The sequence below is a fragment of the Nothobranchius furzeri genome, chromosome 1 (genome assembly GCF_043380555.1).
Source record: "Nothobranchius furzeri strain GRZ-AD chromosome 1, NfurGRZ-RIMD1, whole genome shotgun sequence".
Classification (NCBI taxonomy): Eukaryota; Metazoa; Chordata; class Actinopteri; order Cyprinodontiformes; family Nothobranchiidae; genus Nothobranchius; species Nothobranchius furzeri.
The window spans coordinates 30,316,143-30,337,024 of NC_091741.1; the positions used below are offsets into that span (position 1 = coordinate 30,316,143).

General features: G+C 46.0%; 1 protein-coding gene and 1 long non-coding RNA gene across 3 annotated transcripts in view; one reads left to right on the forward strand and one right to left on the reverse strand.

Annotated features, from left to right (window-relative positions):
- Positions 1 to 20,882, reverse strand: part of aff2 (AF4/FMR2 family, member 2) — a 332,245-nt gene that overhangs the window by 31,620 nt on the left and 279,743 nt on the right. For both annotated transcript variants that reach the window (XM_070551870.1, XM_070551862.1), the window contains exons 11-15: positions 4,152 to 4,269; positions 3,554 to 3,659; positions 3,340 to 3,484; positions 3,042 to 3,257; positions 1,563 to 1,767 (exon numbers count right to left, since the gene is read on the reverse strand). In XM_070551870.1, the coding sequence (XP_070407971.1) occupies positions 1,563 to 1,767; positions 3,042 to 3,257; positions 3,340 to 3,484; positions 3,554 to 3,659; positions 4,152 to 4,269 (790 nt within the window). The remainder of the gene's footprint in view (positions 1 to 1,562; positions 1,768 to 3,041; positions 3,258 to 3,339; positions 3,485 to 3,553; positions 3,660 to 4,151; positions 4,270 to 20,882) is intronic.
- Positions 3,429 to 12,404, forward strand: LOC129160835 (uncharacterized). Its single transcript, XR_011521233.1, has 3 exons — positions 3,429 to 3,517; positions 6,032 to 6,118; positions 10,430 to 12,404. It is a non-coding gene; the product is annotated as an uncharacterized lncRNA (long non-coding RNA).

Below are 20,882 nucleotides of genomic sequence, written 5' to 3' on the forward strand. Positions count from 1 at the left end.
GGAAAGCAGGAAGTTTTAATGTTTTTCATTTTGTTTCATGACGTTTGTTTACTTTTTTCTCCGGGAAAGACAACTCTGCGCATGGTCAACCTATTTAATCTGATCTAATAACTGGTGCATATAAAGTCACGGCATGATCGGATCATTTTAGTTGGTGTACGTGTAAACAGAGATTCTGGATTTCCGATCAACCAAGATTTGAATCGGATTGGGGAAATTTGGCGCATGTAAACATGGCTAATGTGTATTTTTCCTGGCGATGGGGGGAGTACATACCTTAACCGTTACAAGTATTTTTGTGTTCCAGTAAGACTTTACCAACAGATGCCTGTTAGGGTCAAAAATCCTTGGGAGTGCAACCTCCATCAAACTGATAAACACATCAGACTCCCTCTCATCACTGGCAGTGAGTGAAGAGGTAAATGTGTAAAACAACAATGTTTATGAATGGTGAAAGTTTTGTAATCAGCACGCTCTTAACACACCACACACAGCAGGATTATCTGATAAGATTATCTTTAGAGCTATTGCGGTAAATGGGTGCATCCTTAAGACCGTCAGAAGAGGTCTTGTCTTGTGGACCTTAGTAAATGTGGGCCAAAGCTGCTTTACTTTAGCACGTTCTAGAGGGCGATGGTGGCACAGGAGTTAAGTGCTTGCCCCATAATCGGAAGGTTCAAGTCTCGCTCAGGCTGTCGCTGTTGTTGTGTCCTTGGGCAAGACACTAAACTCGACTTGACTGCTTGTGGTTGTCGGTAGCTCATCCCCACCAGCGTGTGAATGTGTGTGTGAATGGGTGAATGACTGATTGTGCTGTAAAGCGCCTTGGGGGGTTCCAGGCACTTTACAACAGACCATTTAGAGACACTTTGCACGACTTTGGTGTTTTTACAAAATAAAAGCCTTTCTTCCTTTCAGCCTGTCTTATTGGTTTAGTCTTGTTTTAATGGTCCTGTCATTAACTTTCTCCTTTAACACGTTAGAGTCAAAGCAAACGTTCTCAGCTTTGTGAAGCGTCCCAAAGCCTTGTTACATCAAACCAATCAGACGGGACCGACTTTCTTTCCTTCTTTTATTTATCCAGTTTTCTACAGTTATTCTACTTTCTCGTTTTGAGGGTTTCGATTAGTAAAACCAGACCGTTTTGACCATTTTAATCATGACTTCCATTTAAAAGTCTTTTAAAAATCACATAGAGATTCAAACTGAAGCGACAGCGTGAGGACAGTCTGTTACACGTGTAGGACTCGGGGCTGAGCTGTTCTCCAGATGTTTATGAGCGCTGGAAACCTGCCCTGAGGTGTTTGAGTCATGCGCTCCAGTTGTCAAAACTCACACACACACACGCACACACACACACACACACACGCACACACACACACACACACGCACACACACACACGCACACACACACACACACACGCACGCACATGCACACACACACACACACACACACACACACACACACACACACACACACACACACACACACACACACACACACACACACACACACACACACACACACACACACACACACACACACATCCCCCAAACCTAACCTGGTTTATAGTGACAGCAGGAAGTGGCAAAGGGGCTGGCTGCAGCGCTGGTGGTGGAGCGGCCATGCCGCTGCTGGAGCTGGTGGTGCCACGAGGTTCTTTCCTCGGGGCCGTCTTCCCGCTGACAGGCTTGTTCCGTGGCCTTGGGGGGTTCAGGTGCTCCGGGGGAGGAGGAGGCAACAGGTCCCTCTCTCTCGCTGTGGGGCTATTTGGAGAAAACAAACACAGGAAACGTCACGCTCTGGATTAAGATTCACCCCAAAGCAAGAAATCGAAGCTGCCGGCGTGCAGCTGAACACAGCTGAACAGCCGAGCTTCATGTTTGTGTTGGCTGGGGGGGGGGGGGCCTGAGAAAAATCAGAATGAAATAATTGAAAACAGCACAAATTCAGCTGAACTTGTTTGGACGTAGGAAAGTTAAGATGGAAAGAAGACAAAGAGGAAAATAAAAGAGGGAGCAGAGAAGACATTGTGTTATCCTAACTGGCCTGAAGTCAAGCGGCGTCTGACATTTGCTCCACTAAATCATCTTCTTTCTTCAACACTTGCATTAAATGACCATTTTAAATGTCTCGCTGCCAGGGGGCTCAGCAGAAACCTGTTCAGGTGTCCTGAGACACATCTGGGATTGTAGACCTCAAAGGAAGGTCGAGAGAAGTTAAAACGGAAGAACTAAGATGGCAACCATCCCAATAAAAGCCATAGGTCTCATCTGTGACTTTCTTTTTGTTGAGTTTCATTCTTCCATTTCCTTCAGAGGCCGAGAGAACAACGTACAGCTGTCCAGAAATCCTTCAGGTTAAAAGGCTTTTACATGAAACATGAAGTCAGTGGAAAGTCTGGATGCTGAAGAGATGAGAGTGGATTTCCTCTGGGAAACGGTGGACCTGTGACCTTGAAAGGATGAACAAGGATGGGGGTTAGATAAACAGATGGATAATGGACAGACAGACAGACAGACAGGCAGACAGACAGACAGACAGACAGACAGACAGACAGACAGACAGGCAGACAGGCAGGCAGGCAGACAGACAGACAGGCAGACAGGCAGGCAGACAGACAGACAGGCAGACAGGCAGGCAGGCAGACAGACAGACAGGCAGACAGACAGGCAGACAGAAGAATGAACAAACAGAAAGGAGCATAAAGATGGTTTGAGGGAAATGTGGAAGTGTGACGTTTATTCAACAGTTATCAGTTTCAAAGCTGTGAACAAAACCTAATTATGGTTTGAATGAATCTGAAGAAGAAGAAGAAGAAGAAGAAGGTGGTGATGATGATGATGATGGTGGTGGTGATGATGATGATGATGGTGGTGGTGATGATGATGATGATGGTGGTGGTGATGATGATGGTGGTGGTGATGATGATGATGATGGTGGTGGTGATGATGATGATGATGGTGGTGGTGGTGGTGGTGATGATGATGGTGGTGGTGGTGGTGATGATGATGATGGGAGAGGTCTGTTTCCTCCTCACCTGTGCTGGTTGGTTCTGCTCCATGTCTGGTTCGGAGTTTCTTCCACACTGGTTGACCTCTCTGGCCGTCTCGGCTGTTTCTTCCCAGTGGTGTTCCTCCTTGGGGTCGTGACCTCCTGCCCTGACAACAAGCCCGGCGACAGCCTGGTCTTTGACTTCTGACCCTCCCCAGAGGCCTTCTGGCTGAGCTTGACTTTGGCCTTCTCCCTGCCCGAGCTGCACAGAAACCAAGAGTTTACGTCACGACTACAGATGCAGCACACACGTGTCCCACGACGTTTGCAGCTCTAACACACACCACAGTGGTGTCCTCGTGTCCTTGTGCTCTACTGCAGGCACAGCTGGAGCTGGTGTACTGGTGGAACCACAGGACTTGGTCTTGGCAGCTGGACCACCCGCTTCAGTCTCTGGAGAGAACGTCTGTGGATCCTGGCTGACGGAGCCTTAAAAGAAGAGTTCTGGAATCAAACCAGAAGGTGATGATCTAGTGTTTTGAGTTTGTCTCCACTGACCTGTGCAGTTGTGCTCTGGCTGTGGGGTAACCAGGGATTTGGTCTGAGCTTGGACCTTGTTCAGCCAGCTGTCCAGCTGCCACTTGTTGGTAGAAGGGGGCTCCGGCTGGAGAAGCACAGAAACAACCTCATTAATAATTCCCCAGGCTCGTCTGCAGCTCCCATAGCTATTTTATCTCTGAGAGGATACCAGTGAGGCCTGGAACGGTGAAACTGTCTCATAAAAACCACCAAACAAGTAGCATTAAGTCTCTGTGCTGTGAGTGCTTCACTGCCATGATTTTCTTTCTCTTTATCTGCATTTTGCGCCTCTCGTTCTCCCAGCGTGCCAGCCTTCACAGGCGTGTAAAACCAGGCAGCGTTGAGCCATTAAAATAATGCGATAACTAATGTTTTAATTGGCTCCTCTGCAGCCGGGTTTCATGACTTTCAGAGCAGCGCCGGGGAGGAGACGGGTTGTTGTACCGACCGTCAGGCGCAGAGTGGAGTAAATAGTGAGGATGAATCTTCAACATTAACAACAACCCATGACCACCACTTTTTCATCGTGGAGTAAAACGCCTTCAGGCGCTCCGCACTGAGCGTTGTGTCAGCCTACCTCTGGAGTGTTGGTGCGTGAGGCCTGGTTGTACTCGCTGTCACTGGAGCTGCTCTCAGACTCGTCGGTGTCAGACTCCGAGCTGCTCTCTGATTCGCTGCTGCTCCCCGATGCGCCGCTGCAGAGGACAGAAGGACACATGGAGCTGTTACAGCTTCACCAGACCAAAGATGGCTGACGAATGCAGCTACAACGGGAACCAAGTCTAACATCTTCAGAATGGGGATACTCAGTATTGGCTTTATTACCAATGGCCGATACACCGATGTTCTTATATTGATATACAGATATTGTCTGACTCTTAACTCATTCGCTGCCATTTTCTTACTGTGTGGGCGTCGGAACGAGCCCCTGTACCCCGAGAACAAACATCCCAGCTCTAAAGACGATCTTCATCCGCGTACGTCACGTGATCAGGAAGCAGAGCATCCATGTGTTAGGAGATCGTTTCGGGCCGCTGCTGTAAAAAAAAAGTGAGGCGCGAACCGGAAAAGCTTCTGCCGATCACAATTCCACAACGGATTATGAAAGAACGGATAACGCTCAAAACACGCGGCTTCTTCCTGATGTAAGAGGCGAGTCTCCTCTTTGTTTTGGTTGTTTTGGCGTCGACATCGTCATAGAGCGCAACGCTCAGTGACTCTTAAAAATACAGTGAGAACACTAAAAAACGCTGGCAGCGAAGGGCTTCTCTGATCAGGAAATGGATGGCAGTTGATGAGTTAATTTCCAAATGAACTAAAATATCTCAAAAAGGAAACCTCAGACCTGTCACATTTTGAAAGAGGAGGACTAGTTGAAGAGTTTGATGTACGATATGTGCATGGTATGTAAACGTTTCGCCATCAAAGGACTGAAAACCCATAACGATATTTTTCTATATTGAACCTTAATGCCGACATCGGCTGATATTAACAGTAGACCGATAATATCGGCCACCACTAATGTGCAATAATGAACAAACTGTGTGGAGAAAGCAAAGATGATAATAATAGATTTTTTCATTTTCATTCAAACATTAAATAATTTGTACATCTTTATAAATCTGGGGGTGATACCCTCAAAGGTCCTGCTCTTGACTGCTGGGTACTTGCGGTAGGTACTTGTTGGTACCCTGGTCGTTTGGACCTTTTAGAGGTCAGTGTAGGATCGTTGGTGTCAAACCCGTACCTAGGTTACCAGAACTAAAAGAGACTTTTTTAACCTCTACCAGAGTATTCTCTAACTCCATATCAGAATTTTGTGGTTCCCCAACATCTGACATGCTAATCATGTCAACACCTGCAAGTCCTCCATTTATGTGTCGTCACTCCTGCTGTACAGTGTACACAAGATAAGCAAGCAGACCTCTTCCAACAACCTTAAGGATGCAACTGATTAACATAATGACTCTAAAGACAATCTTATCAGATGTTCTTGCCATGTGGGGTGTGTTAAGAGCGCTCTTGTCCCCTCGGAAGGACGGCACGATTGCTTCCATCATAAATTGGGGCTTTTGAAACATTTTGGGTAGCCTTGGCCCAACGCTTCTCCTGCTGAATGTTTGATTGGCTAATCAGAAAGCGAGGTGATGAAAGCACACTGTACGCTCCTCCTGAGCGACGTTTGTTTACCACAAAGTCACATTTGATCTTGAGAGAATTAAAATCGTTCACTCCTGCTGTGTGAACTGGTTTACCTGACTCACTCAAAGCCAAGACACAACAACACTCAGCTAAATGCTCTGTCTAAACTAAATTTGTTACCAAAACTTTTGGTTAAAGATATTTTTTAAGTCTTTAAACAAGACAATTGATTAATATTTTCCCGTCAGACACAGATGATCTCCTTACTTTGTACTTTAACATTTAGAATAATCTGACATTTGAATTTTGCTGTAGCTTCGATCCTCCCAGCTGCTCTGGAAAGACGAGTCATCCCGTGTGCCTGACAGAACTGGGCTTCATTTGTAAGAACACCTTTTCTAAGTGAGTACTTCAGTATTTACGTCATGTTTCCACCAGCATCCTGATGGATTATCAGTGAAATGAACAACAGCTTACGAATATGAATGATGTGTGGTAATAAACATGTTTTCTTCACTGCTGTTCGGCGAAGCCCTGCTGTCGCTCCTGACTCACCCTGCCACTTATCCTCCATCATTGTCAGAGTTATTTAAAGTACCTGCTGAGTCGTACCTTTCTCTCCACATCCTACCTTCTTATCTGGCTCTGGTGTTTGACGTTGCTTTGCTGTTCCTACTAAATGACCGGAAGACTGCAGAATAACTAAATACGTGGATTGGGTTCAGATGACAGATGTTCCGATATTTGGATATCTCTCCTCTGATTGGCTAACAGCAACAAACTCAACCACCTACTCTGCTGTGCAACACAGATGTTTTATCTCCACAAATAACACACACCTGGAGACGTTCTGTCATGAGGTGAAGTTGCTAATGCTAATGGTTAGCTTCTACCTGCTGTGAGACGTTGTGTGCTGTTTCCTGGACGCTAAACCAACAACAGCGTTCCTCGTTATGAGTCAAGACGGGTGAGTCCATGAATTTTGTGACAGGGTGACGTAGATGTGTCAGGATTTTTTAATCCTAGAGTTCTATCAGAAGCTAATGCAGGGGATAGGTGTAGGAGACTATTCTCATGTTCAGCCTGCATGAAAAACTCAGAGTCTGAATGTTTTCAAAAATAATCAGTGTGAAGTAATTTCTCAGTGAAGGACCTTATAAGGATATAGTAATTTCCTAACCTTGCGCTACAAGATGAATTCTCGCGAGATTTGGAGTTTTCTGAACTCAGGAGAATCCATCTTGGACCGCTCCAGTTCAAACCGTCTTTCCTCCGGCCCAAAATAGGCCGATCCAATCACGTGTCAGCGCTGTGCTGTAGGGTGGGAGTTAGTTTTGACGATAGTATCATGCGCCCGGGTGAAAAAAAAGTATCATGCATTCGGTTAAGCAAAACAAACATGGCCACTCCGGTTGACGCTCACATAGAAGCGGCTATTGCATCAGTGTTAGAGGAACTAAACACACCCTTTATGCACACATTCTCGCAACACCGTCAGAAATCACCCAAAGACATGGCAATTGCCACAAGAATGAATGAATGGTGCTTGAGCGAGTTGTTGTAGCTCCAGTAAACGTCATCTGAGTAGTTACTGTGGTAGCCGGTGCCAGCCAGGCACTACCTTGCGCGTCCTCCAGTCAGCCCAAACCTTTCTACCAGATGGCCCTCCCTCTTTCAGACGGTTGCTGCAGAGATTCCCGATCACAATGTGTAGACTCGACACGGGGCAGGACTACACATAGAGATCTGGCTGCTGCCAGGTTAGCAGAACAAAAACATGCTCATTCATGAATATTAACAAGCTCTAACTGCATGGTACATGATCCTAAAACACAAATTCCAGAAAATGTGTGTTCAAACTTTGGCAAACATTTAGGACTTTATGTTGAACCTGGTATTTTGTTTCTGGGGCTCGAGAACCTGAACCACCCTGTAAAGCTGCTTCATCCCGCGGCTGCAAAGCAACAGCCAAGGTCATCGGAGAGATAGCAGGGACATTAGGAAAGGTCAAATAAGCACAGAACATTTAGAGGATGACAGTCATTTTGTGCCTGGAAACATTAAAAAGCCCTGGAAGAAAAACATGTAGCACCATTTAGAGAGGAAGACGCATCAGAAAGTATTTATTTGAAAATCTACTATAAAGATGACTTTTCATGAAAATAAACATCATCTTTTGTGGGGTGACAATTAGTGACAATGTAAATGTTCTGGCCATTTTCCTTTCTACACTAGAGACATTTGGACCACGGACAAGGTAGTTCACAGCATGTCCAGCGACCTGGTAACAATCATCTATCTACAGTAGTTAGCCAATTTTCTTTGCAGCATTGATCTACTTTGTTTGACAACACTTACACATTTTGTTCACCAATCAGGTGATGTTCAGAACTCAACTAGGAACCGCCAAGGCTTAAACCTGCCAGGAACTGAAGCCCTGTGGTGACACCAGTGTCTCTGTCCGTAGCAAAACCAGTTTTATTCATCACGGACCGGGAAAAGAAGCTCCTGAGTCAAGGCGAGGCTTTCAAACCTCAGAACACTGTCACAACTGTCAGACAAGGTGGTGGCATCATGCTATGGTTCTGCTGAACAAAGCGGATGGAGTAGCTTCATATTCTCCAACTTTACCAGAAACCATCAACTCAAACTTGGACCCAGTTGGGTTTTCCAACAGAACATTGGCCCCAAAACACATCAAGACTGGTTTCTGATAGGATAAAGCAGGCTGACCTAAAGCTTCTGGAGTGGACTTCCCAAAGAACCTAAACCCTATTGAGAAATATGCCCAAAAGCCAAGTTCTTTGCATGAAACCAACCAATAAAAAGCTGTTATAGCAAATCTGCAAACAAGCTACACGGTCCCAGAACGCTCACCCCTTCGCTTGGGTATCTTCACTGAGGGCTTCTGCCAGAAACCGGAACCCACATTGCCAGAGGAAACAAGACAGCGCCAAACACCTGTCTCCAAAGGTGCAAATGCCTTGTTGTCCGTGACTTGAAATGGTGATTTTCTTTTTGGGACTAGTTTGTCCTACAGTGGCAGCGGTAGCAGCCAGCTGTTTCTTCTTCTCTGACATTACTGAGTGGAGAACCTCTCACACCGGTGGTGTTCTGTTGCTAAATACATGAGTGTTTGATGAATGGAGGACTCTGGGAGGTGTGCAGGTGCGGAAGTTCGGCAAGACGGACGACCAGATGGTCCCATGGTTGCTTTTTAGAAAAATCCAAGAAAATCATGGAGTTTTTTTTTTAAATCTCCATAATATATTTAAGGCTGTTAAGAGGCATGAAAAATAATTTCCAAACTTGCCGTTGTAGCTTTAACCAACCTCTACCACTTCTGCCTAGAAGGCTGATCCAGAATCAGCCAGGTAAATCTTAATACATCAGAAAGGCTAATGCCTAAAGAAGTCATGAAAAACGGAACAGTTGACAACAATGTGAATTAAGTGGTCGTGACAGACACATGAACCCGCTCTTTTGTGTTATCCTGCGTGCTTCTTCTTCTGCCCTCGTCTTCATCCATCCTTCCTCGCCGCTTTAAACGGCCTCCTGCAGGCAACCTGCTCGTCCTGACTGAAGAACACACACAAACACACGCTCACACGGCAACACAGCAATTATGTGTAGTTCTCTTTGTGTGTGAGTGTGCACGCAATTCCAGTTCAAGGCTGCCATCACAGCAGGCACCAATCTGTGTGAGCAGTCAAGCAGCAAATCCATCAACTGTTCCTCAGGCAACACACACACACACACACACACACACACACACACACACACACACACACACACACTGACAGATACTGTATAAATGCCGTCTCTGCCTCGTGTTTCTTCCATCATTACTCATCTATTGGAAGTCTCAGCCTTTCCTCCATCTTTCAATTCCAATTAAATTTTCTCCTCACTTTGCTCTATTAGCATTCCAGATGAATCAGTAACGACAACGCTTTAAGTTAAGCCTCCTCTGTAAACGTGTGTGTGTGTGTGTGTTTTACGCAGACAATGCTCCACTAAATCACCGTCGTTCGCCCTCTCAAGGACACAATAATTCCGTGTTTATTTTTATTTTAATGACTTTTATTGTAGAATAATTTTTTTTACTGTTAAATATATTTACCCCTAGCTTTTTCTACAATAAAGACACTTTCTTTTTAAATATTATCTCTAAAGAGCCACGGTGCTGTGAGATTTATGCCCCGTGTTTAATATCAGAGCTGCCAAAAGGCCTCGCTGATTACTTTTATTTCACCGTGGGGAAAAAGATGGATGCAACAAAACACGTTCAGGAACAAAGCGGGCTCCTGAAGCGCTGCCTATCACTAAACACAGCAACAGGAGTGTAACACTGTGATTATAACATTTAGAGGAGCTGGTTTTAAACCACATTAACGGGGTAGTTCACATCTTTTCAAGGTTTTTTGAAAATATTTAGTTTGTTTCCAGGGGTGTGACCAAATGCCTTAAATAAACGCTTGAGGGGGGCGTTTATTCATGCACCTTGTTTTCTGTGAATTTACAAGGTGATGAATGTGGGTTTTACAGGCTGAACTCCTAGTTTGATGCAGACTTTCAGACACAGCAGCACTTTTAAACTGTTCTCTCTGATCATCAGACATGGAAGTAAAACAGAGCAAACGTGATATTTACCGTTAGTAGATTTCAGTTTGAGTGCATTTCAATAGCGACCGACGTGAGTTTTCTCCACAGGGTGGCCGGGCTCTCCCTCAGAGACAGGGCGAGGTGGCTCGGGCATCTGGTCGGGGTGCCTCCTGGACGCCTCCCTGGTGAGGTTTTCCAGGCACGTCCAAATGGGAGGAGACCTAAAGGAAGACCCAGGACCTGTTGGAGGGACTACGTCTCTCAGCTGACCAAGGAGCGCCTTAGGGTCCCCCGGAGGAGCTGGCCCCAGTAGCTGGGGAGAGGGAAGTCTGGGCCTCTCGGCTCAGGCTGCTACCGCCGTGACCCGACTCCGGATAAGCGGCTGAAACTGGATTGATCGATAAATGTCAATACTTTTCCAAGACTTCATATTTTTTGGTTGTTTTTTATACACATTATAGAAGATATTGTTTTTAACTTCTTTTTAAGATTTTTTAAGACTTAAAAAAATGAGGCTGAACAAATTGCACCTGTAACTAATGAATGTTTGTGTTTTGTGATCTAAATAGAAATAAATCTTACATCAAAGGCTAAATGGGTCTAAACTGTAAAACTGATGGTTATTATGGTATGGTAGAAGTCAATCTGCTATTGTTACATGTTTGTTTACATGAGGATTATTATTTTTTTGGTTGACAATCTTATTTTATATAGATGTCCAAATACATTTAACACTTAACAAAACCAACGTAAGACTGAATAATTTTTGAGTCTCAATTTTACTTAAATCATTTTTTCAACTTTTAATTCTTACAGTGCCGGCCCGTCCATAGAAGGTGCTGGGGCGCTACCCTCCCTGACTTAAAGGCAGAAAGAAACCCTAAAAAGTAAATAAAACTACAATAACGATTTAAATATTGACTATAAATTTGGTAGATCTGACAAATTATGTGGGCTTACATGCAATCTGAATTATTTTCAAGAGCTGTCTCTAATTAAACCCTGAAGTTCCTCCACTACACTACACTACACTACACTACACTACACTACACTACACTAGTTAGTCTCCAGGGGCACTGGGACAAGGGCCCCTGGACTGCAGCTAGCCAATCACATTTAGTTGCTAGGGAGAACTGGAGAATTTAGGGCCAATCAGCATCCGTGAATTGAATGGCTGATTCACCGTACTCAAATCTTGTGTGCTTGACAAATATGTTGTTGGGAGGTACAGCAGAAACTGAGTCTGGGAGGATGAGGACAGCGTTTTGAACGACGTCAAGGCAACAAGTGCTGCTTTATGCTATTGCTAAAGAAATGATCCTGACATTAAAAATAACAGTTTTTGTTAACAAAATAACAATGAATGTGTATTATTTGTATCATAGTCGGTCCACTTTCAATCAAAATGGATAAAATTGGCATTTTGTGCTGTTAAATGAAGAAGAAAGTATATTTTTCATCAAAACAGAGCTATTTAAGGCTGCTTTTTTTTGATAGAGGGTTAGCTAATTAGCATATTGTGATGTCATGAAAAGTCAGAAAAACAAGCAAACACACACAGCTAATTTTACAGGTCACACACATAAATGACAGCTTTATATTTATCCATTTAGACTTAATTATTTGTATTTTTGACAGAAAAACCTTACAGTAATGAGTTTTCTCTCATTTTTGTTTGGAGCATAACAGTTTCTGATGCAGTGCATTATGGGATATCTTGACAACCCATCTGCTAAATGATGCATTGATGCAGGGTTGATGACGTTTCACAAGTACAGAGCACACGAGGTCAGACACGTATATTGAGAAACGGTCGTTGTCAGATCAGTGTCTGATAGAAACATGGGTTTAATACAATTTACTCTTCATCAGAACCCTCAGCATACGCCAGGACGTCTCTCTGAGGTTTCCAGCTGATTTGACAACAGGTGAGGTGTCTTTTGGACAGATTGTTAAACACAGAGTCAGTTTTTACAGAAAAGGCCAGATGATGTAATTGCTGCTGGAACTGACGCATCCAAGATTCCTGCAGCGCCCCTTCCTGCCTTTAAAGAATCTTTATATGTATGTGAACCGAACATCCAGAGAGCAAATCAGCAGGGCAGCTTTCTCTCAGAGGAGACTCATTCATGCTACTGATTCAAATCTGAAGGCGTCGGACTCTGGCACAACCTCGGTTTAGCATTCTTCGTCTAAGAAGTGGCCGTCTGCTTTAACGTCGTGGTTAGCAGCAGTCGTTGCATCCAGCCAACTGCTGCAGCTCCAAACGCGCTTACATTAAAAAGAGCAGCTATAAAAATTACTGAGGCTGTGAGACAAAGGCTCTTTTATCAAAGCAAACTTGGACTTTTTTTCTTGGCTGCTGACTTATATTAGTGGTGTAGTGTTCCTACATGTGATTAATAATACCACTTTACATGGATTCTCAGAAAAATCTCAGAGGAAACAGAACAACTAAAAAAACAGGAATCTGAACAGTTTAAATGAATAAAAGCTCATTTAAAGGTTTGAAATACTTAGACTCGTGTGAAAATGTTTATTAATTGTGTCTAAAACATTTATTTCAGTTCAGTTCAGTTCAGTTCACTTTACTTCAAACATATACATTCACCAACATTTCATAAAATCATTCCACGCAATTGTTTGAAAAGGAGTAGGGAGAAGTGTATTCTTATGTAGCCCTACCCCCTCAGGTTTACATCCTCATCATCAAAATGTAAACAACAAAACAGTTACAATGCCTTAAAAAAACCACAAAAAAAACCCAAAATAATAACAATAATAATAAATAAATAGAATTCTCATGTTCAACTAGAACTATATTTAGATTTTATAATTTGTATTTAAAACAATTATTGGAAACACTTCCTTTTACAGTCCCCTAATTACTAAGTACTTGCATGGTTAGGGTTACTGTCGGCCCATTGACGATTCTCAGTCGTGGGGTGGGATCTATGGTTGTCTTTCAGCCTATCCCCACACGGATAACAAACAATGTGACGTACTCAACACTTTTGCATGTTGTCAACAAGGCGGTCCACCATACTCCATCAAAGAAGATGCAAATACATCCTTTTTCAAAATAAACTTCAGTACCTCTATCTGCTCTTAGGTCAAAGAAAAGTCTAAATAATCCAAAGTTGATGCAAAAGCCATTTCAAACGAGCCATCACCAACAGAGTGCTTTGATTGGCCCACCAAACCAATGGAGTGCTGTGATTGGACCACCAAACCAATGGAGTGCTGTGATTGGACCGCTATGGATGTCAGTGAACAGGGCAGTCGGCCATTACATCGTGGACGAAGTAGGGAAGAAGATGCAAACACATCGTTTTTCAAAATAATAAAAATACAAACGCACAGCGTGGAGATAAGTTTCGCTGTTGCTTCTACCAAACGGACACTAGGGGGTGCTGAAAGCACCTAATCTCCCTTTAAGAAGAAGAAGAAGAAAATATCTTTTCTATAGCGCCTCTCAAGATAAAAATCACGAGGCGCTTCACAAAAACAAAAAATGTAAAAATATCAAAAATAATTTAGAAAATTGTTAAAAATATATTTAAAATGAGCAAAAAAATAGACAATTGTGATTAAAAATGTAACGCGAGAGAGAGGTTGAATAGATAAGAGGGAAATCAGTGGATCCTGAGGAAGGAGAGCAGAATAAAGAGAGAGAGGTGAAGAAGGTCATACAAAAGCCAGCTTGAACAAGTGAGTCTTCAGCTGCTTTTTAAAGGAGACCACTGAGTCCACTGATCTCAGGCTCAGGGGGAGAGAGGTCCAGAGTCTGGGGGCCACAGCAGCAGATGATCTGTCACCTTTGACCTTTAGCCTGGTGCTGCACAACCAGTAGGCTTTGATCACTGGACCTCAGGGACCTGCTGGGGGTGTAGGGACTGAGAAGATCACCAATGTAAGATGGTGCTTGTCCATGTAAGGCCCTATAGACCAGAACCAGGATCTTGAAATGAACCCTGAAGTTGACTGGCAGCCAGTGAAGCTGGAGGAGAAGCGGGGTGATGTGGGTGTGTTTGGAGGACTTGGTCAGAAGCCGAGCACAGGCGTTCTGAACCACCTGTAGACGGTTCAGGGAGGTTCTGCTCAGACACGTGAAAAGAGAGTTACAGTAGTCTAAGCGTGAGGAGATGAAGGTGTGGAGAACTGTCTCAAGTTCAGAGCGGGACAGAATGGGACTCAGCTTAGCAACGTTCCTGAGATGGAAGAAGGAAGAGCCAACAAGAGAACTGACATGAGAATCCAGGGTGAGAGCTGGGTCAAAGGTCACGCCAAAATTCCTGACAGAGGGTTTGGTGTGAGAAGCAAGCTGACCAAGAGAGTCTCTGACTTTGGGAACCAGCTTGTCTGGGGCACAGATGAGGATCTCAGTCTTATCTTCATTCAGCTGAAGAAAGCTCCCACCATCCAGGTTTTGATAGAGTCTAAGCAGGTGTGTAACAGCTGCAGCTTAGACATCTCATGGGGCTTAAAGGAGATGTACAGTTGGATGTCATCTGTGTAAAGATGGTAGAAGATTCCTTTGAAGGAGCTCAGGATGTGCTGAAGAGGAAGCAGATAGAGGAGGAAGAGCAGAGGCCCCAGCATAGAACCTTGTGGGACACCATGGGTAAGAGAGGTGGTGGAGGTCCTAAACTTGGAGACGGCCACAGAAAAGGAGCGCTCAGAGAGGTAAGAGGAGAACCACTCCAGAGCAGTTCTATTTTGTCTAGTCTTAGCCCTTAAGCTAGCTGCTATTGGAAGGATGATCTCAGCATCAGCCAATCATGAAGAGCTTAAATGTACGCCTACCAATGGTGGGCACCCCTGTGGGTATATAAGTGGAGCGACTCCACTGTTCGCCTCCGTTATCTCTTCAAGCCAAGCTTAAGAGCTTCCTATAAAGAGCAATTATCCAAGAAGCATTATACTCACCTACCATGTCCAGCGACGCCAGGACCTGCCCGGCCTGCCAGACGGGTTCCATCTCCAGCGGCGACCTGCACGCCAAGTGTGAAGTCTGTCTCGGGACTCATCACGCTGGCCTGGCCTTGACCCCCCAGGCCTCGTGCCCTTTTTGTGCTGCTCTGTCCGTGGCTGAAAAGATCGAGTCGGGTCGAGTACTTCACCTCCACCACCGCCACCGAGGAATTTCCGGTGGCTGACACGTACTCGATGGACAAGGCCTTACAGTTCTTCAACGTCGGCCAGGAGCCGGCTGGCTTCAACCGACTGGATGATGCCATTGACAGTGAGGAGTACGACGAGGCTGGCTGCCATAGCCCTTCTTCCTTCCTGGACAAGACGGAGGTCGACGAGCCTCGCTCAGCGGGTCCTTCTGCTCCCGTGACTTCTCGCTCCTCCCTGCCAGCAGTTAGAGCACTTTTCCAGGAGCTGCCTGCCATCATCTCCGCGGCTGCAGTCCGCAAGGGGCTAGCCGTGCCAGAACCGGCTCCGCCTGAAGCAGATGATTTGGCGGGAATTTTCGGGGCAACACAGACACACTGTCCAGACCCCATCTGGCCGCGCTTCCCCGCTGCCATGAGCTGCTGGTCCGCCGCCTTCTCCGAACCTGCTAAGCTCAAGGTGCCAATTTCCACATAAGCGCCCATTACCAAGGTCGAGGGCTTCTCTGACCAAGGCTGGCCATCCGTATTTGGCCTCGCTGTTTGGCGCCAAGAACCACCTCGCTGGCCCGCGAGCAGTTCCCGCTTCTAAGCATGACCAGCTGCTGACCCGGCTCACTGATCACGCACACCAGTGCGCCTTCCAGACCGGCGCTGCAGGAAATAACATTGCCCTTCTTGCCTTTGGCGTTTCCAAAATGGTGGAAGAGCTTGACGCTCCTGACGAGTCAAAAACCATCATTTCTAAAACTGCTGATGCCATTCTCAATCAGTGCGCTGCTGTACTCACCGGTTCTGTTCGCACTGCTGCCTGGCAGACCCTTATCCAGCGGGCCTTGTGGCTCAAGGCCCTGCCCTCCATTCCTGATCACCTGCACAGGGAGATGCTGGAAGGCCCCATCACCTCTGACGTTCTGTTTTGTCCCCATCTTAGGAGCGTCATCAAGAGGGCTCTGAAGACAGCTGAACTGTCAGCCACGTGCGAGACCTGGTCTACCCTCGGTCAGCCTCGCACTCCGGCTGTTCCTCCAGAGGATGGGACGAATAGCGCGGAAACTTGAGGCGCCCAGCTGCACCCCCCATGGAGGCCTTCTCCAGGCGGATGGGATAATCAAACATCCTCCAGAAATAGGCCAACGGCTGTGGGTTTGGTCGCTGAGCGGTCACGCTTAGAGGTTTCTGGGCTGCCGCATGATGTGGTCACCACGATTCAGAGTGCGCAGGCGCCTTCTACCGTCACATCTTATGCTGCTAAATGGGCAGCTTTCCAGAAATGGTGCACAGAGCGGAATGTTCAAGCGCTCTCCTGCCAGCTGGTGGATGTCCTATCGTTTCTGCAGATACTGATGGACAGGGGCCTCGCATTCAGCACTGTTAAGACATATGCTGCAGCTATCTCATCCTGTCACCAGGGTTTTGGAGATAGATCTGTTATCAATCATCCCCTCACAAAATGTTTTCTAAAAGGTGTCAGAAGGAACAGACCTGTGTCCCGCCCGCTATTCCCCCAGTGGGACCTAACGGTGGTTCTGCGCGGCTGATCTGAAGCCCCATTTGAACCCTTGGACCAGGTCTCACTCAAGTTTCTGTCACTCAAGTTCCTGTCACTCAAAACTGCCTTGCTGCTGGCGCTGGCATCAGTCAAGAGAGTGAGCGACTTAACCGCCCTCTCAGTGGCTCCCGCATGCCTCAGGATCCGGGAAGATGGCGGGTCTGCTGTTTTATGCCCCAACCCAGTCTTTGTGCCCAAAAGCATTAATACTTCCTTCAAATCCAGATCAATTTCATTGGCTGGACTTTTTCCTCCTCTCCATAATTCTGAGGAGGAGGCGGCTTCCCACCTTCTCTGCCCGGTGCACGCGCTCGCGCGATATGTGTCACGCACTTCAGGGATTCGTCGCTCACAAAGCATGTTTGTGCACTACAGAGAGTCTTCCCTTGGGCAAGTGCTGTTGGCCCAGCGCCTTTGACTCTGGCTGTGTGACGCCATTTCACTCGCTTACACATCATCAGGGCGGGATCCTCCTGAGACACTCAGGGCTCACTCAGCCAGAGGGATTTCCTCTTCTATGGCGCTCCACAGTGGTGTGTCGATGGAAGACATTTGTCAGGCTGCTTCATGGGCTTCACCCTGTTCCTTTACTCGTTATTATTTACGAGATGTGTCTTCAGGATCCATCACTCGTTCATTGCTTGGATCTCAGCAGGCTGAGTGAAAGCATTATGGCACCTCATCAGCCACAACCTGAATGACTTTCATCCTCTTGTGGATGATATTTTTAGTGGGGCCTCACTCTTATCTCTGGCTGCCTCAGCCTTTTAAGCCCTGGGCTGAGGCTGAGCGACCCTCACTAAAAGGAGACATGTTGGGTGTGTCCATTGGTTGAGCTAACCAGTGTGGCGTAAACCCATCCAGCTGCACATTATTCCAATAGCAGCTAGCTTAAGGGCTAAGACTAGACGAAATAGAACGTTGGTTACGTATTGTAACCCCAGATTCTATGAGTCTAGTCGCAGCCCTTAAGCGACTGGCCCCACTGGTTCTGGTAGGAATAAGAGCCATCGGATGCGAACAGTGGAGTCGCTCCACTTATATACCCACAGGGGTGCCCACCATTGGTGGGCGTACATTTAAGCTCTTCATGATTGGCCGATGCTGAGATCATCCTTCCAATAGCAGCTAGCTTAAGGGCTGCGACTAGACTCATAGAATCTGGGGTTACAATACGTAACCAACGATCCTGATAGGCCTACCCAGTCTCTCAGCCTCTCCAGTAGCAGGTGATGGTCAACAGTGTCAAAGGCTGCAGTCAGGTCCAGCAGGACCAGACCAGAACAGAACCCTGCATCACTGTGAGTCAGAAGGTCATTAGAGACCCTAAGAAGAGCTGTTTCAGTAGAATGAGCTCTACGAAAACCTGACTGGAAGCTATCATAGATGTTATGTTCATCAAGAGCAGCTTTAAAAGACAACTGAGGTCTATTTTTCAAATGCTGACATCTTTGTCCTGAATACTGGATTGTTTTTCTTAGTTGGCAGTGTGATGTCCATGATAAGCAAGGCAGGAAAACTCGGCTTGCTGATATTTATATACGCACTGAACTGTAGAAAAATGTCCGTTTTCTGTCACAGTCAGAGATTCTTCATTGGTTGCAAGAAGAAGAAGAAGAAGAAGAGCTTTCTGGACGCTTTCATCTGTTTGCATCGTCAGGATGAGCATCGATGTCCCTCGCTAATCAACTCACACTGTCCATGAGAGGATTAGGAAAGGTGATGTCTGGGTTTCACCAGGATGCAGACCAAAGCAGCCAACAGAAGATTTGGTGATTTTAATCTGGTTGCACAAAGATTTTTGTTTTGAGTGTGTTGTTATTGAGCATTGATGTCAACATGTCTCTTTAATGCAACAAGAACCCTCTTGTAATAGTGTGTGTTTAATAGCGCACGTTCCATATCTGCTGCTCGTTCAACAAAAGATCAGGCTGACGGGACGTAGGAGGAGAGTTTATGGGTCCCTCACTGATGTGTTGTTCTCACAAAGCAGAGTTAAAGAAACGTGTCTTTAGGTCTAAAGGGATTCTTAGCTGAGCGCTCGCTGGCCTGCTTCAGTCTGGCAGCAGAAACAGCCAGTGTGTGTGTGTGTGTGTGTGTGTGTGTGTGTGTGTGTGTTGCATCTGACTTGTTCGCTTTCCTCCTTCAGAGGAATCAGTCAGCAGCCGTCACAAATAATCTAACGCTGTTGTCGAAGCCAAATGAAAATGCAATGCCAGCTGGTGCTGACTGATGGCGCAGCTCCCGCCTGGACATTCTGGGTCCATCCCAACCATCAGCTGGAGTGAAGACATCCAGGAGGGTTGGTGGCCTGATGGACGGAGTGGAATTCTAAAACATGGTAGCTCTCTGTGGAGGGGTCGCTCTTTAAACAGCCTACGTTCAGACAAATAGGTATTAGTTTGGACTGGATTGATGAGCTAGCAGCTAGTCACAGGACAGCGAATCACAAAGAGATTTTTTTCCATCCTTAAACAATTCTAATGTCCAACATTTCCAAATGAGCTCTCCTGGATGCATTGAATGGTTATATTATAAAACCCTGTTAGGAAGCATTGTGGCCCTAATGGGGTCACATGTGGCTGTGCTTGTGCAGGTGCTCGCTTGCACTTGCTGGAGACCAACGTCTGAGCGTTCGTACCGGGTGCCTGGGCGGAGCTGACGTTTAAAGAGAGGGAGCGGCAGCTGCACGTCATCGGTTCATCAGCGGGTCAGGGGAAGCGGCAGCTGCGGCGCATCAGCTGATTCGGCGGGACTGCTTCAAAAGGAGATGGTGAACACAGCTCGAAGCCGGATGATTACAATGACTTGGTGGTACCAGCCTTCGTTTCTCACTCTTGTGATTTTCTCGTATCTAAGTCTCAGTGTGTTTTTGGATCGTGTGTTTTTGGATCGTGTGTTTTTGGATCGTGTGTAACCCGAGTGTGTTTCAGCTCACCAACCTCAGGCTCTTCACTCACCTGGAACTACTCACCTGACCTCCATAGGACTTCTGGACTCCATTTTCCAGCCACGTTCACCATCCGCCTCCCGACCGACCTGCTCTCACCCTCCGAACCTGCGCTCCCTCTCCAGCTCAGGAGATCATTCCACCAGGAGCGTCCGCAGCTCACTTCCTCCCTCCTAAAACCTCTGACCAAGTCATCTCCTGCAAGTCCCCTCTCAATATTCCTCCCCGAACTGTTAGCTCTTGGACTCACCTCTGGTTTGCTCTCCCTCAGACCCGGTTCCCGTTTCCACCGTCCAGATCCGCTGACGTTTTCAGCGCGCCCTCGGTTTCATCCTTTAAAATAAATTCTGTTTTGCTTACCTGCCGTGTGTGTGTTTGTGTGTGTGTGTGTGTGTGTAGTGGTGATTCTGCATGTCTTGGGTTAGACTAACTCCCAGAAACGTGACACAGGTGCAACAAGCAACAGGAGAAAGAAGGATAAATGACCCAACTTACAGCTCCTCTCTGAGTCGGAGGACTCCTACGTGCTTTACATTACAGTCACTCATCCATTCACCGAGCCGTCGTCACCAAAAATCTAATCAGGCGTTTCATCGATAGGATCAAAGTTATCTTTCATTACACATCAGCTCTCCTTAACTACAAAAGTGAGCGTGGTCTCAGGACCTGTATGATACATGTTATTAGAGCTGTTTTTAAACAGGAGCAGCCTGGTGCTGCTTCTGTTTTCAGTCAGGACTTCACTTTAAAGGATCCGTTTAAACGTGTTTTATTAATAATGACGATGCGTAGTGATCTGTAATTTCTCACTGAGCTCCGTGGAAATATTCACTGTGGTTCATTGATCTTTTTGTCCTTTACTTTATCCTAAGTTGACGTATTAAACACCCTATTTCTAGCATATATTGTATTTTATCGATGCATCACAAACATCCCATT